This window comes from Fistularia commersonii, chromosome 9 (genome assembly GCF_037954325.1).
Source record: "Fistularia commersonii isolate RoL2024-O1a breed Wild chromosome 9, RoL_Fcom_v1.0, whole genome shotgun sequence".
Taxonomy (NCBI): domain Eukaryota; kingdom Metazoa; phylum Chordata; class Actinopteri; order Syngnathiformes; family Fistulariidae; genus Fistularia; species Fistularia commersonii.
In genome coordinates this window covers 1074076-1101423 of record NC_141292.1, presented here as the reverse complement: position 1 = coordinate 1101423, position 27348 = coordinate 1074076, and the positions used below count along the sequence as shown (strand labels likewise).

The 27348-nt window shown below is 51.4% G+C and overlaps 1 protein-coding gene across 2 annotated transcripts in view; it reads right to left on the bottom strand.

Moving 5' to 3' along the window:
- pdlim5b (PDZ and LIM domain 5b) overlaps window positions 1-27348 on the bottom strand; it is a 35502-nt gene that overhangs the window by 6013 nt on the left and 2141 nt on the right. Inside the window, exons 2-7 of one of the 2 annotated variants that reach the window (XM_086151798.1) lie at window positions 23964-24070; window positions 13852-14003; window positions 5562-5595; window positions 4854-5329; window positions 2662-2819; window positions 876-903 (exon numbers count right to left, since the gene is read on the bottom strand). In XM_086151798.1, coding sequence (XP_086007924.1) covers window positions 876-903; window positions 2662-2819; window positions 4854-5329; window positions 5562-5595; window positions 13852-14003; window positions 23964-24062 — 947 coding nt within the window. In that variant the 5' untranslated portion in view covers window positions 24063-24070. Of the gene's footprint in view, window positions 1-875; window positions 904-2661; window positions 2820-3438; window positions 3459-4853; window positions 5330-5561; window positions 5596-13851; window positions 14004-23963; window positions 24071-27348 lie in introns of both variants that reach the window. The other variant, XM_086151799.1, reaches the window with a different exon arrangement.

The following is a 27348-nucleotide window of genomic DNA, read 5'->3' as shown; positions in this document are numbered from 1 at the left end:
TCCTTGAGGACCTTCCGCCTCGCGTCATCTGGAGGTCTACCAGACATCGGGGAGTGTCAGGGGTCACGGATTCGTCTGAACTGGAAGGGTCCGGTATGCTAAGGAGTGAGTTGTTTTGCTGCATCAGGTTGAACGGGGATGCTAAGCTAACGTCGCCGCGTGCTTGTCATTTACGGAACGAAGGTAAGAAATCTGTGGATTCACCGGAGTCGAGGGGAACTTGTAACACCAAAGAAGTCCATCGTTTCCCAAATGGTAAACAGTCTGCACTCATGGTGCACTTCTGTCCCCTTGCAGCTCCAAAGTGCTTCTAGCTCAAGGTGCTAGCAAGACCATCTGGACCATCTTCTGGATGCAGAAACAGGAGGAAGTGGGAGTAGAACCGCCGACTTTCCCATTGGCCGGATGGACAACCAGCCGAGACCCAAAATACCCCGTGAACCGATGGACTTCTTTGGTCCCTTCTGGATCCTAACATCATGGACTCCAGAGGAAACTCCCCGAGGTTCCTCAGACCCGAGGAGGCCTCTGGGACGAAGAGAAGGAACGTCTTCCAAGGAGAGAACCGACGACGACGGCTGACCGGGAGCCGGAGGACCGAGAGCCTTCGCAAACGTAGCTTCTACTGCACATTGAGCAGCTTGGCGGACACTTGATGGTGCCGGTTCCTCAGCTCGTTGTACTTGTGCTCTACAAGGTCCGGGTCCGGCATCTTCGGCCTTCGTTCGCACGGAAAAGGGTGAGGTGGAAGGAGAAAGAGAAGGAGAAGGGAGACACCTTGAGGCGGAGAGGAAAGAGCGAACAAACCACAGCGGAGAAGGTGCAGAAGGTCTGAAGGTGAGGGGAGGACCGAGAGCAAAGAAAGAGCAACCTACTTCTTGCCGCCGTTCTCCGGGCCTTGCTCTGCAACGGAGAGAAGAAACAAAACACGAGAATCAGGATCTTCTCGGAGCCACAAATCCTCCACAGCTGCACACAAACACACACACACACACACACACACACACACACACACACACACACACACACACACTAAGATCTGCTAAGATCATCAACCAAAGATCTGGACGAAAAGACGACGGGGACGAATAAATCTTTCCACTTTCTTTCGTCGCCTAAGCGAGTTATTGCAAAGTGCGGCGTTGCGTCAGCCGTTCTGCTGGTCCAGGAGGAGGAGACGGCCTTGGAACGTCTGGAGAAAGAAGTGAGGAGGAAGGTGGAGAAGATGGAGGTGAAGAGCAGCCGTGAGGTCTCGTTTGGAGACACTGAGGAGAAGACGGGAAGCAGAGCGTGACGGGGAGGAGCGGGAAGGAGGCCGTCGGAGGGACAACATGAGGTAGATGTTTCTGGAGATAAAGATGGTTTGGACGTGGACAGAAGAAGGAGGGAGAAGATCTGGGTGGAAGGATGATGAGGTTGGAGAAGGTCTGGAGGAAGACCAGGAAGGTTTATGGATGGAGGGATGGAGGACAGGAGAAGAAGAAGACGTGCATCGAAACTCAGCCCGTTAATCAATATTGGACTTGTTTTGTGGACGCGGTGAGAGAAGATATGAAGATAGTTGGTGTGGGAGAAGAAGATCCAGAGAGCAGGGTGAGATGGAGAAGGTGGATTGGCTGTAGAGACCATGAAGGGAGAAGACCAGAGAAGAAGAAGAAGAAGGTCCTGCCATCAGCTCGACTTTAACGACACCCTGCTTCATAAACCTTTTTATTTTCCAATTTTCACTTTTTTACTTTTTTCCTATTTTTTGATTTTTCCTTCTATTTATTTATATATTTTTATTTTATTATTTTTATTTTTATCATTCTATTGATACAGGATTGTCTCAGAAAATTAGACAATTGTGATAAAGTTCTTTTTCTTCTGTAATGCAATTAAAAAAACAAAAATTACTTTTTCATGATAGTCTTATATTTTGAGATAAGATTTTTGAGTTTTCTTAAAATATAAGCCATAATCAGCAATATTAAAATAATAAAAGGCTTGCAATATTTTGGTTCATTTGTAATGAATCCAGAATGTATGATATTTTAGTTTTTTTGTTTTTAAAAAAACAAAAATTATTTTTCATGATATTCTTATATTTTGAGATAAGATTTTTGCGTTTTCTTAAGATGTAAGCCATAATAATCAGCAATATTAAAATAATAAAAGGCTTGCAATATTTCAGTTCATTTGTAATGTATGACATTTTTGTTTTTGTAATTGCTTCACAGAAGATAAAGAACTTTATCACAATATTCTAATTTTCTAAGACAGTCCTGTATATTGTCCTTTTTAAGACCTTAAAACACTTTACAGCCTTAACTTTGACACTTTATATTTTATTGTATTTCTTATTCTCCTCCTTCCTACTATCATCTATTATTGTTATGTTTTACTTGAAACTCTGGCACAACCATTTCCTTCGGGATAAATAAAGTTATTCTTATTTTTATTCTCATATAATGTCGGTCTTCCCAGAGATGCTGCAAGCGTTGCATCGTTGTGCCGAGTCCTTTTTAACCCTGTTTTTCCGTCAGTTTTGACTCCACCGAACGTCAGAGCTTCTTCCTCCAACCTCCAACTGCACTTTGTGTCACGACAACAAAAGTCCGGAATCCCTGAATCCTCCAATCTGGTCTCCTGAACCCGTGGAGGATCTCCATCCAGACCCACCGTTCTCGGTGCCGGTGAGCTGGGCCAAGATGCGGAAGGATCGGGACTGCGAGGTGCCGGATCTCGGGTGCCAGTCCTCCGTGTCCTCCATCAGACGCTTCTTGCTGGCGTCGCCCGGCGTGGGAACCACGTTAGGCTCCGCCTCCCCGCCCGGCCTCCTGCAACGCCGGGATCAGCGGAGACGACACAAGGTCAGAACGCAGTGTGTGTGTGTGTGTGTGTGTGTGTGTGTGCAATGATAAAATATCCATCTGCATTCCAGATTCACACACACGTGCACGTGGATTCACGATGCAACACACACATTAACCAGGTTTACCTCCAAGTTCTGGCTGGAAGAAGAAGAGTTCTTTTAGTCATTAAAGTGATGCAAAGTTCTGATTTTCAGGTTCTTGTGGTCACCGAGGGAATTAACCTTTTCATGCAGAGATCGATAATAAGTCCATCCTTAAGTACAGATATTGCTCTATTTGTTTTCTTTAACTTTTATAAAATCAAACAGGTTATTTTGTGCTGCAGTAGCGGTCTCCCACCACTAGATGGCAGTAGTGCAATTCAAAATGCATGCTTTTTGAATTTTTGCTTTTCTTTCATGCAAAAAAGGCAAACGTCGGGGTTCACATCGGGGCCGCCGACCCCCTCATTAGTCGGATTCCGGGTGTGTGTCCCCTTGTGTGTGTGTGGGTTTAGAAATGAGTGCGTTAGCCAAGAATTATTAACCCGGCCGACGGTTAGAAGCAAAACGGCGGCGGGTATCTTATCGGTCGCCGCACTAACTTGGCGTCGGGCTCTCCGTCCTGTCGGCAAAGAAAAGGAGGTAAACGGGGGGTCGGAGCCGAGGGAAGGGCCCTTCTGAGAGGATGTGTTCTGCGGGAAGCAGGAGGGGCTCCGTGCACAAACACACCCGGGCATTCGGGTTAATATTCCACGGGCGGCAACGACGTGACGGGCGACGCAGGAAGATGGCGGGGCCTTCAGAGGGGCGCCGCAAAACCAGGGAAAGAAATTCACCTTTGATGTAATAATCATTTTATATATAGAAATTTTGTATCACTTTTTTATATAGCTATTTTATATAGTTACTGCATAAATTTTAGATTTTTTATTCATTTATTTAAAGGATTTTAATTTTATTTTTCAGATGTTTTTGTTCTTATTTGTAATGCATTTTTTGTGATAAATTAGAAGAATATTTATATTATATTTCAGCTATTTTTGTTTTTAATTTTTAATGCATATTTTATTGATGAATAAATAATAATAAGAATATTTATGTTATATTTCAGATTTTTTGTTCTTCTTTGTAATGCATTTTTTGTGATAAATTTAGAAGAATATTCATATTATATTTCAGCTATTTTTGTTTTTAATTTTTAATGCATATTTTATTGATGAATAAATAATAATAAGAATATTTATGTTATATTTCAGATTTTTTGTTCTTATTTGTAATGCATTTTTTGTGATAAATTAGAAGAATATTCATATTATATTTCAGCTATTTTTGTTTTTAATTTTTAATGCATATTTTATTGATGAATAAATAATAATAAGAATATTTATGTTATATTTCAGATTTTTTGTTCTTATTTGAAATGCATTTTTTGTGATAAATTAGAAGAATATTCATATTATATTTCATCTATTTTTGTTTTTAATTTTTAATGCATATTTTATTGATGAATAAATAATAATAAGAATATTTATGTTATATTTCTGATTTTTTGTTATTATTTGTAATGCATATTTTACTGATAAATAATGAATAAAAAATGTAATAATTAGTTATGTTAGCTTGTTGAGTGAAGACGGTGCTAAAAACAATGCTGTTCCATTTTTTGGTGGATGAGGGCGCCGTATAAAATCCTGTGAAATGGGTGAGATTTCTCGGGGCTCGCAGTGAACCGTGTGAACGAACCCGCCGGTGCGCCCCAACACACCCCCCTCCCCACACACACACACACACACACCCCGCTCCACGGCCTAATTGAAAACAAGTGTTCTTGCGCTTTTGGCGTCCGTTAGCATGTAGCCCGTGGCGCTGCCAGCAGTCGCCCCTGTGAATTATTCGAACAAGATGTGCGGGGCGGCGTTCGCTCGTCCGAGACGACGGCGGCGGCGGCGGCCCGTCGGAGGAATCCGTCCGCCGCTGAAGCATCACGGGCCGCCGGAAGCCGGCGTTCGCCACGTACCCGTTGAAGTGCTCCGCCAGGCCCTGGCTCTCCAGGAGGCCCCGCCGCTGCCCCATGGCCACCTCGCAGGCGTTGTTGTTGGAGTACAGGTTGATGGGCGAGTTGTAAACGGAAGGCTGCGGGACGGCGGGGTTGGTGGCGGGCGCCGGCGCTCGGGCCGGCGAGGAGCAGGAGGACGAGGAGGACGAGGAGGCGGACGAGGAGGTGAAGGCGGAGCGGGCGGGGCCGGGCTTGGACGGCGCCGCGTCCGGGAACTTCAGCGGGAACGGCGGCTGGGAGGCGGCGGGCGTGAACGCGGACGACTCGGAGGGGATGGAGGCGACCCTGGGCGGAGTCGGGGCGCCGCCGCGCTCCCCGCCGAACGGACAGGCCGTCTTGTTGTAGGCGGGGACGGGTTGGGTCGCAGGTTTGGCGTGCGCGGCGCCGGGAGCGGCGTGAGAGATCGGCACGGGTTTTATGATCTCCTGAGGCTCATCCTGGATAAAGGCGGGTGGGAGGGCACACACACACACACACACACACACACACACACACACACACACAGCATGCAACACACACCATCAAAACACTAGGATGCATGAAACTCTGGGATGCGCCAGCACATCCTCTCAGAAGAACACGGCGGCGGCGGCGGCGGCGGCGGCGGCGGCGGCGGCGGCGGCGGCGGCGGCGGCTTCCAGGTGGGGGAAACGATGAGAACGAACGTACCTTGGACGCGCCGTCTCCATGGGAACCGGTCGGCCTGGGAGGACGGAGGGAGGAGAAGAGTTTGAGAAGGATCTGCACGCCACATAGATTTACGGCGCCCGTTTTTTAACCGGCAATAAAGTTTCGTTTCGGTACATTGGAACTAAACGTCCCGGCGTTTCCTCTCGGGGAGACGGTGTTTTTTCGCGGCGTTTAACGACTCGCTGACGAGACGTTATTTCTCTTCCAGTCAAAGCGGCGGGCTTGGCGTGCACGGCGTGCACGGCGGCGCGGTCAGGGACGAAAACGTCAGCTTTAAAAACGTTAATGCCGGCTGACGTTTTGATTTAATTAGAGAGGAATGGCTTGCGTGTCGACATGTGTGTGTGTGTGTGTGTGTGTGTGTGTGTGTGTGTGAGTGTGTGTGTGTGTGTGTCACATGCACACCCGTGACCGCGACACCTGCAGGAGAGCAGAGCGGTTTGCTCGTCCATGTTCTTCATGCCAGAAGTGAGATGAAGTGGCCGCTTGCGTTTTGATGCTAACAGGGTTAGCAACAGACAGGCGGCCATTTTGCTAAACAACATGCTCTACGTTTGACTGGACCAGACCCCGCCTCTTTCCATGCAGTCTAAAGAGGGTGTGTGTGTATGTGCGCGTGTGTGTGTTTACACCATCTGCCCCCCCCACACACACACACACACAAACACACACACACACACCGAGCAGACTGAGTAAACAGTCTCCAGGGTGCTGCCTGGAACATCTGCACCCTCTGGAGATCAGGGAGCAATCAGTGCAGTGACCAAAGATCTTCTCCAGAGATCAGCACAGTCCATCTACTGTCCATCTCAAGTCCACCTAAAGTCCAACGGAGGTCCATCTGCAGTCCATCTGAAGTCCATCTGTGGTGCCTATTTCACTTCAGTGATCTTCCTGTAGGTTGTGTCAACACAAAGCTAACGTTGGTAAGAACTCAACAAAGCTCCTTGTTACTCTGGGATTTGTTTGGCAACATCTATCCATCCATCTTATCTTCTGGGGTCTCAGTGGGCAGCGGCCTGAGAAGAGACTCCCAGACCAGAGCCATTGTCCCTCCAGAGTGTCCTGGGTCTTCCCAAACATCTCACCGCAGTGGCCTCCAAGACCCAGCTCGCTACACACCCGACTTGCTTGGACCTTTGTTTGGAAGGGGACCTCCATTCCTGGTGGGTCCTTCAAGGAGATGAAGCTCCTCTCCACTGTGGTCAGGTGTCAGCTCCAGGAGGAGACAAGATGCTAACCAACAAATTCATGCTAGGTGTATCGTAGCATCCGTTCACAACAAAAGATCGGACACAGCATTAGCGCGAGCCTACAGGTATGTGAAACACACACACACACACACACACACACACACACACACACACACAGACAGGATTCCGGGCATGGCAGAAGGAATGAGGAGGCTAGCCGGAGGAATAAACCCGAGGGCACAGCGGAGTGACGCATTTCTTCCTCCCGAGCGCCAAGAGAAACAGTCTGGCGTCCAGCGTCGGGCTGAGTGACGGCAGACACACACACACACACACACACACACACACACACACACACACACACACAGACTCCTCGCTGTCACACTCCAAGGATTTTTTTTTTTTTTTTTTTCATGGGAAAACTGCTCATGTAAGAAAAGGGTCTTTGGGTCTGGCGAACCAACGGGGCGGCCGTTCATCATCCCGAGTGTGAAGCCGCCGACTCGGAACGCTCGCCGTCCGTCCGACCGGAGATTCTCACAGGTCCGACGAACCCGCTCGTCCGGAAGGCCGTCCCGTCGCCCCAGATTTCGGAACTCGCACCTGTTATTCCCATCAAGCGTCGATGGGCGGCGTGCGCTAAACGCGGAGGGCTAACGACGCCTTTTCCAGATTTCACCGCGGGGAAAAGGAAACAATAACCGCCGACAGATGTGGGACCTTTCGCTCGGGGAAACTTTACGCTCGGAAGGGGACGCGTCTGATTTTTTTGGAAGCTGGCTAACGTGTAGCCGGACGGCCCGCCGACTGGGTACTTAAGTATCTGCTTGTCCGCTCCCGTGTCGACCGCACACAATTATCCATGTCAGCAGGCTCGTGCACGGCGGTGATGGAAAACACCCGCGCCATTAATCCCCTCCTGCACCACGTCTGCTCAGTGTGACCGGCGAGAGCCGCCAGCTAACATGTGAGCGAGCTGGGACGAAGGCGCTAATCAAATTTAGCGTATTTTGTCGCTTTCTCACCAAAGGAACTTCTTTGCAGCTCCTTGAACCTTTGCAGGAAGTAGCTTGTTTCTCCAGGCATTCGGACGGCAGAGGAACCACCGACAGGGTCTTCTTGCGGTTCCATAGGGACTCACATGTGACTTGTGATTGGAGGAACTCATAAGCCACGCCCATTAGCGTGGCTTCGATGGTGGTTTTCTTAGGGCAAAATGGACCAAGAGGTCCAAGTTCTTCTGTCCTACTACATCTCAAAGGGTTGTCCAGGGCTTGCAGAGGAACATCTACATTGAGGACCAGACTCAGCGCGGCGTTAGCTAACTGCTAACATCCTACGAACTTGCAAGTTCCAGGAACTAGCTTCCCCCCCCGGGAGATTTTTCTAGTTCCAATGAGTTCCTACGCGAGTGCAAGAAGACCCTGCCTCTTGGTAGGAGCCAAGATGGTGCAAGAAGCCGAAGTCCACGGTCCCTGGCTTCACTCCTGTCTGACAGGACCAAGAAACCGCTCGGTTCATGGAGCTGCAAAAAGTTCTAGCGCTGCCAGAGCGGCTATTAATGGACAGAAGCGGCGAGAAATGGAGCGACCAGGAGGTCCGGGATCTCAGAGGGGGTTCCAGAAAAAGGCTCTCTATATTTTGGCCAGAAGAAGGAGGAGTTAGCTAGCGGCTAATGGAGTTCTGCACGCAGCAAAGCCGTGCGGGGAGAAAATAAAAACACTCAAGGAGAGCGACGAGAGCGAAATCTGATGGAAACTGGTTGGATGTACTCGCTTCGAGGCCACGGGTTTAATAGTCTGGTGTTTTTCTTAGCAAATTCTTCTTTGAACCTTTTGGGCAACGAGTTTATTCATATGCAACACATTATCCAGGATTCTCAGTTCAGATGCAGATCAGAGTTGATCTGGATTTCTTTTCTTCTTCTTTCCGGGCAAATCAACCGTTGCATTGAAGTGGAAAAAAAAAAGAAGGAATTAGGACACGGGATTCCGGCGTTGCCATTGTCCTTGTTATTAATATGAGTGTTATTATGAATTAATGGCGGATCGGGCTTTTGTTGCAGCTCCAGACGTTTCTTCTCTACCTCTGCCAGGTCCCGACGCTCGGCGGGCTCGAAGAACCAGAACTCCACGCATCTGGTTCCAGGTTGACAAAACAAAAGCGTGCGGGGAAGCGAGATGTTTCCCCCCCTGAGATTCACATCGCCGCGAGCCAGTTCCAAACGCGAGCCCCTTTTCACTTCCGGAGCGACCACCCGACATCTGGCCGAGGGACCCGTGAGCCGGCGGGGGGTCGCCGGGCGCGCCTTTGTCCGGCGTATCGCCACGGTTACCGCCGGAGTACGAAAAACCGGCGTCCATTAGTCATGAGCATATCTGTAGATTTAATCCACAGCTGCGCGGCTGATTAGCGTCAAGCTACAGCTAGTGGACGGCGGCCAGAAAAACATCTGCGGCGGCGCGGCGTGCGTGTGCGCTCGTGGGACGAAAACCAACACGGTGAGCTCGAAAACCTCCTCGTTCACAGAGATGATTGAATGAAATGTGCTTTTTTTTCGAGAGCGGAGAGATTAATGGGGCCGCTGTCGGGCGGCGGTAAATCAAATCTGATAAATTGATACGGAGTTAAGCGTCTCCCTGTTCCCATGGAGCGGCGCGAGCGCCAAGCGCACAAGGACGCGCAAATAAAGTGGAAAATATGCAAAACCCTCGAGCTGTGGGAGCTGACATAGATGATGATTTAGAAAAAAAAAAAAAAAAGGGGGGGGGGGAATAGTTGGACGGGGGAGCCGTCCGGGAGGATCTGCATTATCTCTGAGGTTTTTAAGACCAGGTGCAGAAGAACCGCAGCCTCTGCAGACCGGCGTTTTCCTTAAAGCGTTCTGCGTGTTTCGGTGACAATAAATAAACAACAATTATCATACTTTCCTCGGCGCTGCGCTGGCGTGGGGCCGCGGGGGCTGCTTGGGAACTCTAGCTAGCTAGCTTCTAGCGCTGTCAGAGCTTAGCCTGTCTAGCCGTCCGCTTTTTGGCGCCTGTCTCCATGGAGACGGGAGGTCCGTTGCCATGGTGGACATAACAAGAGTGGCGGACTGGAACTACCTGCATGTGTTTGGAGGACTAGCTAGCTAGCTTGTAGCGCTATCAGACGTTATCCTCTCTAGCCATTTGCTACAGGACAACGCCTGAAACCGGAGCGACTTGGAGAGGTTTGAAAACGCCTCCGTCTCCATGGAGACGGGGGGTCAGTTGCTATGCCCCGATGGGGGCGGACTCCAGAGTACTCCAAAGTATTCTGGAGTACTCCAGATTACTTGGACTGCAGAGGCACATGACGATTCATCCGCTTATTCACATGCATATTGACACGTCCAACCATTCACCCTCTCATTCACATGTCTGGACCATGTAGGGTCTCCAGAGAACCTCCCGCATGAGTTTGGACTTCGGGTGGAACCCGGAGAACCCGGAGAACCCCACGCAGACACGGGGAGAACATGGAGAATGGAGATATATCAGTCGTGGCAACAATTAGGAAACAACTGCAGAGCTGCAAGCTCTCTAACTCGGATTTCATCTCATCCTTTCCAGCGCTGACGTCCACATGTGTGCAGCTAACACGCTAACATGTCGTCCCAAAGCCCCGCTCTTCCTGAAGACTTCGGTCAGCGTACGGCGCACTTGATTTTCCGTAAACGCCGCCTGCCGGGGAGCTACGAAGCCTCGGCGCCGACCGCAACGCCCGCCCCGGAGCGGCGGCGTCTCAAAGCGCAGAAACACGAGATGCTAATCATCATTTCCTGTCACACGGCACGCAAACCGCTCCTCGGCGGTTTTTATCGGATCTGCTTCTGGAGATTGATGGCACGGCGGTGCGTCTGGGAGGGGGCGGAGGAGAACGCTTCCAGATCTCAAGACCATTTCCTCCCCGATGGAGACATGCTCTCCTCACCTAGCAACCAGGAAATAACATATTGGCATCGGCGGACCGGCCTGCCTTTCCTGGCCAGACAATCTGCGGAAAGACCGCGCGGTATGCGACGCGAAAATCAGAAATCAATTCATGGCGGCGCAATTTCCGAATTATTTCCGAATCCGTTCATTATCTACATTCATTATCTGTAATGTTTCACAGATAATGATCCAGGCTGAGAGGTTAAGAAGGTGGGGTTCACCCTGGACCGGTCCGGGGTGGATCTCAAAGACCACGTACGGTTGTATGTGACCGTACGTGGATATCTGATAAGCTCACATGGATCAGGACCACCTGCACCCTCCGAAGAACCCGAGAAGATCCACCACCAGAGCCAGAACCTGAGCCTCAGCCCGTGGCATCTGACAGGTTTCACTCCTTCCTTTCACCTTCTGAGAAGTTTGGCTTCACCTTCTCCCGTTCTGATCCAGGTGGTCCCCAAAAGTTGTCATCAGCACAACAACCCCCTTCCACCTGGTCTCCCTTCTAGCATAAGAAGCTGCGGTAACCCGTCAGAACCACAACCCTGGCGGTCATTTCTGCAGAAGCCTCTGGGCTGAGGGCTGAAACGTCTTCAAGTGAGGAAAATCAAGTCCGGTTGCCACGGCAAGGAGATTTCCAGAAGAATTCACCGTGACCCGGACGACCGAGGACCTCGGCAGACATAGACATCCATCCATTCGCACATCTGGACAACGTAGGGTCTCCGGTGAAGCTCCAGCATGTGTTTGGACTGTGGGAGGAACCCGGAGAACCCTGAGGAACCAGACACGGGGAGAACATGGAGGCTCCACACGGAAAGGCCTCCTGCGGGAATCCAACCGGGGACCTCCGGGTCTGAAGCCGGTTATCGGTTATTACCGACCCGACGGTCGTATCGTGCGACGCCGAGACCCCGAGCCACATCTGAGGACCCCGATGGACGGCCTGGGCTCCTGCAGCAGAAGCAAACCTCTCCAGGATCAGAACATCTTGATGGTGTGAGAAAACACCAGCCGCCGAAAAAACAACTTTCCACAAACCGGGCTTGAAAATGCATTTACAGCCCGGCGCAAACACTAATAGAGGTTTTTTTTTTTTATTGGAGTTTACAGAATGTTTGATGTTTCATTGAGCGTTCATGGCTCATAGAAGATTACATGCAGCTGCGCCAGCGTCTATTTTAGGACGGTTTTCCCACGATTAAAGCGCAGCGCCTCGTTCCCCGTCTGATGTGGTGCCGCCCCGCAGATCCTCCGCCCGCCGTCCGATGGAGCTTTCCAAAAGCGTGCGTGCTCCCCCCCCCCCCCCCCCCCAACATTCGTTGTCGCCGACGCCGCTCCGCTCCCGGCGTTCGCCGAAGCGACGGATCCGTCGATTGATTTCCGACCAACTTCGAAAAAAAACAGGAGGTTTAATAAACGGTTAAAGAGGATTCCAGACTGGAAAGCAGCGTCAGAGCCAGATCTCTGCACACCAAGACAAGAAATGCTGCCGCCTCAAAGCAAGAAGGTCCCTGGTTGGTCCTGTGTGGAGTGTCCATGTTCTCCCCGTGCCAGCGTGGGGTTCCTCAGGGTTCTCCAGGTTCCTCAGGGTTCCCACTGGTGACCCTACATTGTCCGACGTGTGAATAAGTGAGTGAATCATCGTATCTGACGCCGCTACAAGCTAGCTAGAGTTCCCAAGCAGTTGGATGAATGGTTGGAGGTGTCAGTACCTGGTGAACATGTAAGTGAATCATTGTATTCCTCTGAATACTCCAGAGTACTTTGGAGTCCACCATTGCTTTTATGGTCCACCCATCCTGGCAATCGTCGTATGCGTCCAGAATGGATACAATCTGACGCCGCTACAAGCTAGCCAGAGTTCCCAAGTTGTTACTCCTGCAGTCCAAACTCCTGCAGGAGGTTCACTGGAGACCCCAGACATGTGAATGACAGGGTGAATGGTTGGAGGTGTCAATATCTGGATGCCTCCGAATACTCTGAGTACTCTGGAGTCCGCCATTGTTTTTATGGTCCACCCATCCTGGGATAGCAACAGTCCACTGGAGACATTGGACTACATTGTCCACTTGTGAATAAGTGAGTGAATCGTCATTTGCCTCTGGAGTCCAAGTATTCTGGAGTACTCCGGAGTACTTGGACTGCAGTACTCTGTTGTTATGGTCAACCCATCCAGGCATAGCAACTGTTTTCAAACCTTTCCGTGTTGTTCCATTTTCAGGCGCTCTCCTGTAGAAAACAGCTAGAAAGGATAGCATCTCACAGCGCTACAAGCTAGCTAACAAGCTAGTCTCCAAACAGTTCGTCCCACAGTCCAAACACAAGCAGGAGGTTCACTGGAGACCCTAAACGGTCCAGACGTGTAAATGAGAGGGTGAATAAATGCCCGTCTCTTTAAGACGTGTGAATGAAAGGGTGAATGGTTGTCTTCAAGAGTGGCCCTGTGAACGAACGAATGAATGAATGAATGAATGAATGAATGAATGAATGAACAGCCGTGCGTCCCCGTTCATCATTATTATAATGCCCATGTTTTACGGGGTCCGTTTTATCTATTTTTAAAGGTTCCCTGCCGAGGCTGTAATTTGTGGCGCTGCTGAAGGCCGGCGTGAGGAGGTGATCCATCCATAATTCATGCAAATCACATGGAACACAGGCTTTTCCAAGAGTTTCATTCATATATTTCGTGGCGCCGCCCGGATCCAGTCGCCGGCTCGGGAAGACTGGAGGTTTTTTTTTTTCTTTCCCCCTGACGGGGAGGGGCAGGAAGGCGGCCGATGAACCCGATGCGACGGGAGACGACGGCCTGACCTAATGTCTTCTGCACATCCACCGACGGAGACGTTCGGAAAACCAGATGGTCGCGCGCTGCTTCGGCAGAAAACTCAGCGAGGACGCCGTTTTCTAACCGGCGACCACCTCTGAGACGCGAGATCCGGCGGGGGTCTCGTTCCTTCTCGCCAAACCACGTGACGGCCGCTCCGAAAAAAAATCCCCCCCTTGCGTAACGGTTGCAGCGGTCGCCTCGGCGTCCTCGGGTCTCCTCGCGCTTCGGCCTCTAATTACACCCGAGCGCTCCGCGAGTCACGGCGTCCTCCGTCCTCGCTAAAGGCTTACCTCTGCAGGGTGAGGCTGAGCTGGCCCGTGCACGCCTTGATCTTGTTCTGGGCCTCCAGGTGGTTCATGCTGTCCGTGGCGACGCCGTTGATGGAGAGGATCACGTCGCCGACGCTCATCTTGGCCCGGGCCGCCTTGCCGCCGTCCGTTAGCTGCGGGCGACACGGAGGACGTGGAAACAACAAAAACGTCACCACGGATACGACCGAGGCAAACAAACATCATAAATAGTGATTGGATCCATAAATTGGATGGAATCCTTCATCCTCGGAAGGCAAAAAAATCTCAAACTGTTGCTGGTGATTGCTTTGTTTACGCCATGAACGTCAGGGTTCGCGCGACTGTCACGGACGCCGGATTTTTATTGTGTTATTTTTAATCCTGTTATTCCTCGTAATCACCGGGCGCCGCGGTTTCCCTTCCGCTTCCCATCTTATGTAACTCTCGGTTAGATAAGACGGGAATCTTGCTCGCCGCGGCAACGCCATGATTCCCATTCGCCCGACGGATCCGCCGCAGCATTCCCGCCGCCACGACTCAGACTACCAAATGAGCGCTCGGGATCGCAGATCAAAAACATATGGTTTTAACCTAAAGACTGGAGTTCCAAGCGCAGAAGCCGCTTCCATGTCAGGCCGGAGATGTTGCGGTTTCAGAACACATTCGGAGAACGTATGCAGAGATCCGAAAGCTGGACTCGCCGTTGTTCATGCAAACCTGCGGAGACAATAATCCAACGCTCTGACAAGCAAACCGAGGGCTGGTTTCGGCTTGTCCTGAAACCTGGGATGTTACCCGCCTCGTCGGGTCAAAGGTCGCACCGGCTGCAGCGGCTCTTTCCGCTCGGCAGGTCCTCTCGCGTTCGAAAAGCCGTGGATCTTTACGTACAACGTCCATGTTGTTTCAGGAGCCGCGCATTCGGACAGCGGAGGAACCAGGAACCTCGGCTCTGAGAACCATCTCAGCTACTCCGAGGCAGGGTCTTCTAGGTGATCGATGGAGCTCGTAGGCCACGCCCCCAAGCAGATGCTTTTTAAAACCGATCCTGGTCACTGGTAAAATGTTTTCTTGGGACAAAATGGACAGAGGTGGCGAGATATGAAGGAACATAGAGGTCCAAGCTCCTCAGAGGAGATTCCAAGGCTCACAGAGGAAGGTCTACATTTAAGCCAGAGTAGAGTTAGCTGACGGCTAATGGGGTTCTTCAAACAGCCAAGCCTTGCAGGGAGAAGGTCGTCCTTCTTCTTCTTCGGTGGTTTGTTTTGGAGCGCAGAGCTGAAGGAGCACGTCATCACTCACCGCCTTTGGAAACGCAAAAATAAAAAATTCCCCCGGAGGAGGTTACATCCTGGAACAAATCGGTCCTGGACAGTTCTTTGGACTAGCGGCTAACGTGGCTAATACATCCGCTGCCCGACAACACCGTATGTGTCCATTATGATTGAGAGGTTATCGTATCCTGGCGGCGGCTGTGGCTCGGTTGGTGGACCACGATTGCGCCGTGTCGATCTACGTGCCAAAGCGTCCTCAGGCGAGGCGCTGAACCCCCGATGGACGGGCGAATGGAATCCAGAGCTTTAAAAACGCACCATATAAGTGGAGAACGTTCACCATTCCAGGACGCCGTGCTGAGACTTGCACTTTGGAGAAACGCTTAGTAATCTCGTGACGGAGGGATGACTGTGGTCCAGGTGTGGTGATTAAACCGGTGATTATACGAAGACGTGCGCGCCTCATCAATCACCCAGCGCACCCTTCTGACGCCAGCGTAGCCATGCTGGCTAACGCTACGCAGGAACAAAGAGCTCTTTCTTTTTTTCCCCACTCATAATTGTTGTTATCTCTCAACAGCGCGAACTCTGAATAGCCCATTAGCCAAGACGGGCACTCACTTACTTAGCTTCATCAACCCCCCCCCACTTTTAAAAACAAGACACCGACGCGTGATGAATGCGCTATTGTGTTAGCATCGGAGCGACAAGAGCAACAGGGCGACACATTTCTCCAGGGTTCTTTATAAAGTACATCCAGAGGCAGGAAGTTGGGGGGCGGGGAGGTGGAGTGAGGGCGATGTATGCATACCAGTGTCTTGAGGGCCTCGGGTGTCGCCGCTATAAGTGCTGCTCGCAGGGTGGAGGGTACTCACTGTGCTAGCATGGAGGGCTCGGGCCGCGCACACACATACCTGCCAGCGTTTAGAACTGAATACAAAAGAAATTCTTTCGCAGGAAGGCTCCACCAGGACGTGACATACATTCACTCTTCTTGCAGAAAGGGGAGGAGTTCTATAGTTTGATGGGCACAAGTAAGAAAGACCTTTTGTGGCCTTCTGCGGTGCTCCTCGGTTGTCTACCCTACGGCTGAAGGTGCTCTGGTAGGACTTGGGTGTTGTCCCCGATGCTTCTTCAGCATCCTCCTGTCAGACACCTCAACGAGTCCAGTTCAGATCCCGGTCCGTTAGCGTCAGCCGCCTTCAGCCTACCGCCCCAAGCTAGTAGAAGCCAGTAGAAGATGGGCTTGCAGGAGGTAGACTGAAGGTTACTTGGGACCAAACATGCCTGGTTCGATTCCCCGCACCTCCTAGCATGTCCAGGTGTTGCTGAGCGAGACGCTGAACCCCCTGAGTTTTCCCCTGGCGCTGTTCCTTCGCTGCCTTCTGGTGCATCCATGATGGGTTTCATGCAGACAATCGAAGCATCTTCTTCTTCAAGATGACACTGGACACCACCGTGAGACCTGAGTCTCCTGAGGAGGAACAGGTAGCGCTGACCTTTCTTGTATACAGCTTCTGAGTTTTTAGTCCAGTCTAGTTTAGCGTCAACATGGACGCCCAGGTACTTGTAACTGATGCTGGAGAAGGGGTCTGCTGTTCACCTAAAGTCCACCACCGACTCCTCGGTCTTGGTTACGTCGAGTTGCAGGTGGTTTAGTCCACGCCACTCCACAAACCTGTCCACCGCGCTCCTGTACTCGGTCTGCATTCACTTTCAGTAAAGCTTTCAGTGACTGGCGAGGCTGTGAGGGCTCCTCAGACATGACTAGCATCTGCAGCCCCTTACTCATAGCTGGCCACGTCCGGTCCCCCGAGGGCGTCCTCTCGCCGAGCGTGGGCGAACCGAAGGGACACGGAGTGAAAATGAAACCGGCAAAAAGTTTTCTCCTTGTAAGGAACGCGGGGGGAAAAAAAAAAAGTCAACGCTAGCTAGATCTATATATGGTGATTCTTCAAAACGTGGTCCATTCCAAGAGGAGAGGACCGGAGAAGACTCTAATAACATTCACAGAATAGTTGGCGTTTCATGTGTGGTTCACCATCTTCAACAGCCTGAACAAAGAGGACAACCCTAATGCCTGGCGGTCAAACAATGTCAGTTTTACTTGGACGGCGACTGAGCCGGCGTTCCGCTCTGAATCCGCGGTATCTGCTGCCCAGAAACATAAACCGTGAGCGTTCTGAGACGCTCGTGACAGAGATCTTTCTCTTAAAATCAACCGGAACCGCAGCTGTCCGACTCGGACGCTCCCGAGAGAGCGGGATGTTCCAGCGACACGCTCTCGCTCCGGCTAATTCCGCCGGCCTCGCGGCGTAATGTGATTTCCGCGCTTCATTTGGAGAGCAGACGTCGTTCAGAAGGAAAACGGAGATTATCCCCGAAGCCGGTTTTCGTCCCGGGTTGCCGTGACTCGGACGGGATTCCTGCCACATCGCGGTGCGGCCGCCGCGCCGCTGTGGTCTTTTCCGCACTGCTGGTTTTTACTGCTGTGGCGTCAGCGATAATGACCGGTTGTTCCGCGTTGTGCATGTAAAGGCCCGTGCTCCCACAAGTGTGGCCTGAGGACATCTGAAGCCCCTTCCGGGAACTTTTTGCAGTTCCTAGAACCGTTTCAGGAACCGTTTCAAACAGCAGAGCGACCGGTAGCCAACCGGTAGCTCTGTGGAACTCACAAGCTTCGCCCCTTAACCAGACACTTCCTGCCATCTTTAAAACCTTTCCAGGTTCCCGCTCAGATGTTTTCTTGGGACAAAGTGGACAGAGGAGACCAAGAGGTCCGACCTCTTCTGTCCTGTCCACCCTCAGAAGGGTTTTCAGGGCTCGCGGAGAAGCATCTACCTTTTGGTCCAGAGCAAGTGCAGAGTTAGCTCACGGCTAACGGGGTTCTTCAGTGGGCACGGAGAAGATTAAAACATCTAAACCATCTGATGGTCCGTGGTTGCTATTCCACGGTTACTCCACGGTGTCCATGTCGTCTTCCTCTTCTTCTCAGAACTGCACACTTAGAGGTGTTCCTTCAGAAAGCAGCTCCACGTGGCTGGTTCATCTTTGTGGTTCATCCTAAAGCTCATGTGATTTTGACCGCGGGAGTTGCTGGGAGATGCGTCTTGGTTCACTCTTTCGCAAGAGAAAACGGCAAAAAGACGGATGAACTCGTCAGGGATTCCACGCCGGATCACCGTAAAACGGGCCGGACTCTGAGGAGAACACGCTCAGACAACTTAATAGTCTATTGCTTCCATGTGTCTTCACTCCCTCCATTACATCGCAATAATCAAGTCATAAAAGAACAAAACTCAAGCGGAGTCGGTCCCGGCCCGAATCCACCCGTCCCATCGGCGGACGATGACAAATAAGGGTTCAGCCTGTATAAATGATTGTTCTTGTGATGCCTTAAGAGCTTTCTTTGTCTTATAAATGATGGGTTTTTTATTTCGGACAGTTGATTTACGACTCGCGTACGGCGTCTGTTTACGGGGGGAGAGCTGCTGCCAGAACTCGGAATAAACTGGAATTCCTCTCTAGGCGGTATTTTTTGCGCCGATGATTCATGGCGTTATGGCGCAATTTGTTAATTTCACACGACGCCCTCGGGAGCGACGGGCCGGTGCTTCTATTTCTGGAACTGCACGTCCCTTTCAAAACCCTACGCGAGTCAGGCACGACCTCAATACTTCATTATTTGGAGCCCGGAACGCCTTCCCCCGCCGCTGAGTGTGCGCCTTCCTGCCCCGACGGGCGGCAAAGGAAGAGGGATGTGGTCACTTCGCATTTCAGCAGTCATGTGACAGGAAGTAACGAATGCTGGAGGGCTGCGTGATGCGCGTCATGTCGGCGTGGAGCGCGCCAACATAGAAGGCCTTATAAGGAAAAGACTTTAGCCCGGTGTTGTGTCATCACGCGTCGACTCCAGTCGCCCAGGGCCGGCTTACTCACAGCCGTCCCAGGTGTGTTTTACGAGACGCCGTCCTGTTTGAAGCCATTGTTCCGGCGCATCTTTTAAAATCTAAAATTTCGACGCTCCGGCTACAAACCCCCGCTTCCAAAGACGAAGGCACGCTTACTTTCGGCAGACTTGACGAGCTTTCCTCTTACAAAACTGCAAAGTACTGCGCATACCGCGGCGGCTACCGCAAGCGCAGGCACAACATGGTGACGGGGAGAAGCTCGACGAGCCAAACATCCCAATTAAGGGTACTTAACTGGAGGTAAAAGTCTGGTTGTCATGGTGTGACCCCAGTCCCTTTCACTATCAATCTGCCGCAGGACACCAGATGCCAAGAAGGACCGCCGTGCCCGCACTGACTGAGGTCGCTATGGCAACCCAAACAAAACAACACAGAGCGCTAGCGGCACTCCGCTGAATACCAAATGCTCTTTCAGTCGGGTCCGGAAACGAGCCGGCCTCCGCAGCCCGCTTTCTGGAGTCTTATTCCGTCAATAGGAATGACAAAGAGCGAGTTTACTCGTCGGGCGGCGGGACGCAGATTTGAGCTAACTCCGCCAGATGACGCGTGAAACCCACCGTTGGCTGCGGCGTTAATGGTGGGAAAGCATTTTGAACATGATCCCGATCAAAAAAATGCACGACCAATCCAAATCCGACACTTGGTTTTGGCACTGATATCCATTTGGAAGTGTAGCCTAGCTTGATTTAGCTGCACCTCATCACCTCGTGGCCCGCTTCCTAGCGCCCCCGTTCCCGTGGAATCACTTCGGACCTCTGAGCTATTTCCTGCGTTGCGGCCTGGAAATGTGCGCGGCGTTGCATGTATACAGCCCCCCCCCCCCCCCCCCCCCCCCCCTCGCTGAGGTCCGTTAAGACACAAAGTACAAAGGAACTAGAATTTCTCAGCATTAGCGTGGACTGAAAGCAGATGCCTCCAATATAGCTTTGGACAGGAGGCAGATCACACCGGGATCACATGCAGACTGCAGATAACATGCCTTTAACAGAACCCATATGTAGCCCCATCGCCTCCTCGGGATGCGGCGCCGCGGTTCACCTTAGGATGCTCTGGGAAGCACGGAAGACAAGAACGCCAAGCTTTGATATTTAGCGGCTAGCTGTTGCTTCAGTGCCTTTGAGAGTTCCGTTAGCGGTGTGTTGAAATCCGGCAGCGGACCAGCGTGAGCTTTTCAGGGTGAGTGTTCAGGCCTGAGGCCAATTCGTGTCTGGCCTATAATGACATACAAGTCACAGTTACAACGGCGAATCTACGGCGCTATGAGCCTGATGCGGGTTTCCTAGAGTGGAATCTTTGCGCAGAGCGCTTAAGCTTGAAGACTAGAGGACGTATCTGCGGGTTTCAGAGCGAGCTTAGAGTCCAACTTATATTACCAGATAATGAGGAAATGAAGTCGGTCCAAATAAGGCAACGGAGAGCCGCTTGGGACGCAGGAGCGGGGGGGCAGTTGCACCTCGAGCGATTCTAATATCCTCCGCTGGAGATATTTTAGATTTTGGTCGGCGGACGGCAAAATTGAGGAGTCTCGGGACAAAGTTATGCGAAAAAGCTGAGCAGGCAACGGTCGGGTTGCCATTCCAGCGGTTGCCACCTGAGGACACGTCAACAAAGAATGTAGCCACAAGAGCCCAGATATCCGGCGGAGCTCCATCCAAACGGCATCGTCTAGACTCATATTTTACACCGGCAGCTTCGAGCCGGTACCCCCGGCAACCGGAAAGCTCCGAGGCTCTCCGGTTTCTGCAGATCGTCTCGTCTCGCTTCCATTCCTTCAGCGGTTCCGTGAATATTAAGGTATGACGCGATCGCCGGCCAACAAAGGGCGATCCCTGTTGCTCGCCAATCGTACGTCAATGGGAAAACTTGGGCAATTGAGGCTCTCCGATGACCAACCTGCATGTTTTTGGACGGTGGGAGGAACCCGAGACCCGGGAGAAACTCCGTTCTCAAACGAAACTCTGGACGGACCTTCTTGCTGTGCGGCAGAAGCCACTCTGCCACCGCGCCGCCAGAAGCTCAGACGCCATTTGATTTTTAATTGGCCCTTTTACGGTGTCTGCAAATGTGTACGTGGGGATAATTTTGCGGATTCGGTCAACATTTGGCATACGCTTGTGTTTTAAGTCTCATAAGAGCTCCAACAAACGGCAGCAAAAGGGGAATGTCTGGTATGCTTGTAGTCGGATCAAAGGCCACAGAGATTTGGACCGAATTAAACCCCAAGAAAGACGCGGTAAACTCGACGATCGTCTCGCTTCGGCGCACCAGAGCGTCTGCTTCTTCCACCGGGCAGCGCTTTCCGCAAACAACTCCCCGCTTTCCCATGGAGCCGAGGCAGGCCGCCCCAGAAACATATCGTCCGGCTTCTCCTTTCTTTTTGTTTTCCTTCCAGAGTCCCATTAGCGCCACAATGTCAAAACACTGCGGCGGCGCTTGAAGCGGGGGCTCGGAGGGGGTAGGCACATCTGGAAAACCCGGAGACGTTTTGTGCAACGTTCACTCAAAAGTCTCACGTGCCGCTACATCAACAAACCAACGGATGCAAAAGACAAGGGGGGGAAGTGCAAGGAGGGGGGGGGATGGAAAAATAAAAGGCGCATTTAGCGCGATGACCCCGGAGTGACCGACAGTAACCAGACATTCAATCTGGGTAATTATTAAACACTCGCAGACACCGACTTGAAGCGGAGAAGAGTTATTTATTTTTTCGTTCCGAGCGGAGCGACGTCCTCAAACGTCAAGTGAGAGGAGGGGAAAAAAAAAAAAAAAAAAAAAAAAAAACTGTGGAATTTTCAGAGGTTTGTGTATTTCCCCGTCCGGACGAGAGAGGAAGAGTCGCCGGCTCCGTGAAGAAAAAACGGGGAACAGGAAGTGACATCAGCATCAGCGATGCGACCTTCGTCATTGGCCCCTTCCTCCAGAGGTCGGCTGCTCCAAAGCCGGTGGTCTTAGGGGTTAAAAACCAATTTACGCTCTTAAAGTAATCATCTATTGATTGATGATTAGTGATTAGCGAGGCTTCTGGTTGGTGGAGATATCTCACAAGGGTTCCCGTCTGCGCTCCCTGAAGGAAGCGGAATATGGCGAAAAACATAGCGCGACGCGGCTGACAACCGGTGAAGGGTCGTTACATCACAATTCGCGGTGGTGAAACCCATCAGTGAGAAAAATAAATAAGCTCTTGTGTTACAAGCGGTGCCTCTTCTGCACTGCAAATTGAGGCTATTTAGCATTGCGGGTCTCTTGTGAACCTTGACACCGACCTGCGGTTTCCACGGATTCTCCTCACTCATCTAATGTAGGAGCCGTAGTGGTCGTAAACTGTTGGCAGATGTTGTCCATATATGCCTGGAGAACCCGCCCTCGCTTTTCTGGAAACCAGCAAACATCGCGTTTCACGTCGGCGGTCCGACTTCTGTTTCAGGCTCCGGTGTTCCGCCGGCGGGCGGAGAGGCTCGGACCTCCAAACGCAGAAAAATGCGTTTCTTTTATGCCATCGTACAAACTTTAAGCTTCACGCGCGTCAGATGAGAAAATATACGACCCCGGTTTTGGACGGGGGACAAAGACCGGCTTGTTCCCGCCGCCAGGACGACAGGAAACATCCGCCAGGTCACGCGCCGGGATGGAAATATGTCACGGGAACGACGCTCTACGATAATGCGGGAAGCCGTGAGAGTCGTGTCGCGCGAGTCGTCGCCGAGGTGATCCGGCGCCTTATCGGGCGTCGAGCGCGGAGGCATTTTCTTTTATCGCGCCTTGTTGTTGTTACGACGACAAGAATGTTCCTCCTCACGGCGGCACGCCGTCCTGACGATGTCATACTTGGCATACCGTAGCTATCATGTCTGCGAGATGTAAAAATAGTAGTCGCGACCACGCCGGCCTTTTCAAACTCTTGGAGTAACTGTGTCCAAAGACGGATGGCGAGAACTTCGCTTGTGAAGACCCCCTTCTCTTCCAGGCGATCTCGCCGCGACAAATAAACAAAGTCGTCGACCCCGGTCGTGACATTGAGATTAAAATCTCCAAACAGGAAGCGGCGCTCATTCTGAGGCAGCAGCTAATACAACAAACATGTGCTCCTTCATGGCGTCTCTTTTTTTTTTTTTCTTCTTTGTTTTTCCTCATCTGTTTAAACTTTCTGCAATTAGCAATTAGCATTTTCTTTCTTGTGTAATTAAGACCGTTTGGAATTAGCCGTCACGGCTGCGCCCGACGGGTCCCGAGTCTCCGCGGCCTTAAACCGATCACCCAAACTTCCAATCCTGTTTGTGCGACCGAGACCCTTGTGGAAGTTTATTTCTATTTTTTTTTCCTCGCGGTTCTGTCGTGAGCTGCACTCCTGTTTGCACAGAACATAAACAGTTTAAGTATGTCAATACGGGCTGGATTAGCCTCCCAAACTGGCCCCCGGATTTCAAACGGCGTACCTTCTCGCGGGTAAACAGATCCCGGCCGGCCTTCGACATCACGACGATTCCATTGATGACAAAACCGTTGAAGATTTTACCGCCGCAGACCCCGGGACGCATTGGTCAGGACGTTTTATTGGCGGTCGCTAACATCCGCTAGCTTAATCCCCACCTTGAAAGGCCGCGAGAGGACTTGAAGAGAGTCGTCAGGGTTGACAGAGCGTGTGGTTACGGCTCAGTTATGTAATATTATTATGGTTCTAGTCGCGGCCCGGCTGGGACGTATGTCAGGAAAACAGATGGCTGGGTGACAGCGTGTATAAATGGCCCGTCTGAGCGCCGAGAAAAAAAAGCTTTGCAGGCCGGAGATGAATGGAAAACACTGTCATGGAAGGTTGCATACAGTTCCCACTCTGTGTGTGTGTGTGTGTGTGTGTGTGTGTCGCTGCGCTCACCCGTGAGATGGTGAGGGGAACACAAAAGTCCTTCCCCCCTTGCAGCCGGAAGCCCCACGGCGCAGGGCCGGCCAGGGAGACACTGTAGCTGCTGCTCATGATTCCACCTGGAGGCCAAAGAGAAGAAGGAGCTTGTTGGTGAAAAGCCAGGAGGCCACCAGACGAAGGAGGTCCTCACACGTCGCCGCTGAGGAGCTCTACAAACCCTTCAAGGTTGGGAGTTAAACTGAATATCTTTAGTTAGCCTGCTAGTTAGCATGTCACAACACATTCCCACACTGTACCATTAGCACCGTCGTTAGGAACGTTATGGTTTGAGCTGACGTAGCGGGCGCGGTATGCTAACGGCGGACTCCCACGCCGTTGTTGGCTTGGCATCCAACGGACGCATTCCTACCTGCTCACACACGCTCCGGCATGACGTAATCGATGAGCGCGCGGCAGCCGGTTACAAGGGTTCAACGTCCCGCTCGAGCAAACGGTGACGCCAAAAAGGCGTTGTCTCGAAAGTCGAGATAGAAATAGGTCCTCTCCGATTAAGGAGATAAGCGGCGTCGGTTCGCCGGCGTTGTTCTGCAGGACTTCGCTGCAGACGTGAGTCCACAGAGCGTAAATCCAACATGTGTGAGTCCTGATAGTCATCTGATATCAGCTACTGTGGAGCTACACTTTGGACCTCTTATCGCAGCGTTCCCTCTCTGAACGTTTAGAAGGAAAAAAAATGCACCCGTGGCCGAAACCAAACAGCTCAGATGAAGAAACGATAAAGAGGTTTTTGGATAAATAATGATGTTGCCGGCCGATGACCCAGCCGCAGCGGGCGAGGAAAACATTCGGAAAACCGTCCGAAGCAAAGTTTGGTTTCGATCCGCCTGGTCTTCAACCGAATCCTGAAAACCAGCGTCGCCGGATTTTGCAATAAACCATCTTAACCTCTACGTGAAGGTTTTCTTCACCACCTCAGTGTGTCCCGGTGCACCATCACGTCACAAACAGATTTCTTTTTGAGAAAGCGCAGGGCTAGCTCCTCGCTATACCGCCTTATATCCTCTCCTGAGTCCCTGCTGCGTCCGCCGTCGTTGTTTCTTCAAGGATTCCGAAAGCTATTACCGTATCATGTCAGCTATTAGCATTTAGCTTTTAGCGTTCGTCCCTCCCAACCCTCATCACACTCTCTTGCTGTCTCTCTCTCTTTCTGGTCAAGGTGGAAGGCCACCCGCGATGATCTTCAATCTCTTCGAGGTTTCTACATCTCGTCGCGTTGAAGTGCTCGCTCCTGGGGGAATGTTGGGTCTCTGTAGATTATCTCAAAGAGTGTGGTCCAGATCCGCTCCATGTGGAAAGTATCAACTGTGTGGTGATTGGGTGGCCATGTCAACAACGTCTAACTTGACAAAAAGGAGGTCTGCGAAGGCCTGCAGAGACCGTAAAAATAATAAAATAGTATACAATAAAAAAATACATCATGCGGAACACGCTGTGTCCCGTCTACACGCTAGCTAGAGTGACACGCTAGCTAACGGGCTGAGTTTCATAAGAGCTGCAGCTCTGCAAGGGTTACATTACCTTTTCCCTGCAAAACAGGAAGGGCGGGTGTTGATGCGAAAACATCAGCGTTACATCTCACACGCTATACATAACAATTACGCAGAATGAGGCTCGGACTATTTTTAATCCCCCCACCCCCCCAAAAAAATAGCTGGTTAGCGGCTACAGAAGGAGAATCGCCGGTAACCACAAACACCGAGGCAGGCGAGGAACATGTTCCTCAGAGACACGCAACCAGTCAATCTCCCATTCACGCGTCTGGACGATTTAGGGTCTCCGATGAAAATCCCGCAGTGTTTTGGACCGTGGCAGGTCACCAGAGAACCCGGAGAACCCACATGCTGACTCTACATGGAAAGGCCCTCCTTGCTGTCAGGCAGGAGAATTCTCCATTCGCATGCCAAGTATTTAACATTCGCACAGACCGCCGCCATTTTGCTCCTCCGCCGGCGCCATGTTTGTTATTTTCTGGACTCGAAACCTGGACGTAAACTGTGAACTCTCCACTGCCCTGTAGCGGATGTTCTGCTCTGTAACCATGGCAATGTAAGGCACGCATGGGAAGTATGCGGTCGGTAAGGATTGACAATGTTTGAAACAAGTGCACTTATTAGCGTACCGAGGGTAACCATACTTGTATGCCTCGACCACATGCCTTAACAACCTCTGGACAATTTAGGGTCTCCTAAGAACATCCTCCAGTATTTTGGACCATGGGAGGTTACCAGACAACCCACATGCTGACTCCGCACGGAAAGGCCCTCCAAGCTGTCAGGCAGGAGAATTCTCCGTCCACATGCCGCCAAGTATTTACCGTCCTCACAGACCGCCGCCATCTTGCTCCTCCGCAGGCACCGTGTTTGTTATCGTCTGGATTCGGAACTTGGACGTGAACCGCGAACTCTGCACCGCCCTCTAGTGGATGTTCTGCTCTGTAACCGTGGTGATGTAAAGCAAGCATGGGAAGTATCTGGTCGGTGACATTTGACAGTGTTTAAAACAAGCGTGCCTATTAGCGTACCTAGTGTCAGCATACCGGTATGCCTCGACCACCTGCCTTAACGACCTCCGGTCGAGGTCACTTACAACTTCCTGTCTGATCATCACGCCCCAAAGTCAACAGACGCCGAACAGGAGCCGCCGGTGAGGCGGGCAGGAAATCAACTCCCCTGTGAACGTGACAGCGCCGACGTGGAACACCTGGGAGCTCGCGGCTCGCCTATTTATACCCGGCGCTCTCACAATCCGGCGTCCACGCAGAAACAGAATGCACGGGTCTATTCTAAGGCAACGGGCCGATCGGAGACAGCTGTCGCCTTCCTGAAGGTGACCAGACTCTGAGATGCACCATTTAGGGAAACTTCGGAAGGCCTGCGTTGTCCCCACGTTGTCGCCGAATTGAAAAATCAATTCTCAATTCAACGACAACGGTGGACCCGGTTTCCCGCTCAGCCTGCGTCCACTTTTTCGAAATGAAAAGGCACGAAACGCCGCGACGTCCAAGCCTCGCAGCCACATCTCTCAGTTTATAGGGAGCTCCGCTTACCACTTTGCGTCTGGATTGAGAGGAAAAGGAGGGGAAAAAAGAAAAAGCTATGACTTGAGAGCGTGCCCGTGGAGTTTGGAAAGAATTCACCAGGAAAACGTACAGCGTCGGATTCCTTCGGCGTTGGGTTTCATCGCCACCCGACAAATCCACGGCGGGGACCTTGAGATTTTTGATTAAAAAAAAAAAAAAAGGTAATTGCGGAGTATCGGATGAAACGGCGCGTGGTGCCCGGCAAACCGAGAGATTTCCATTTCCTAATATGGAGAAAACGAGATACGGCCTTCATCT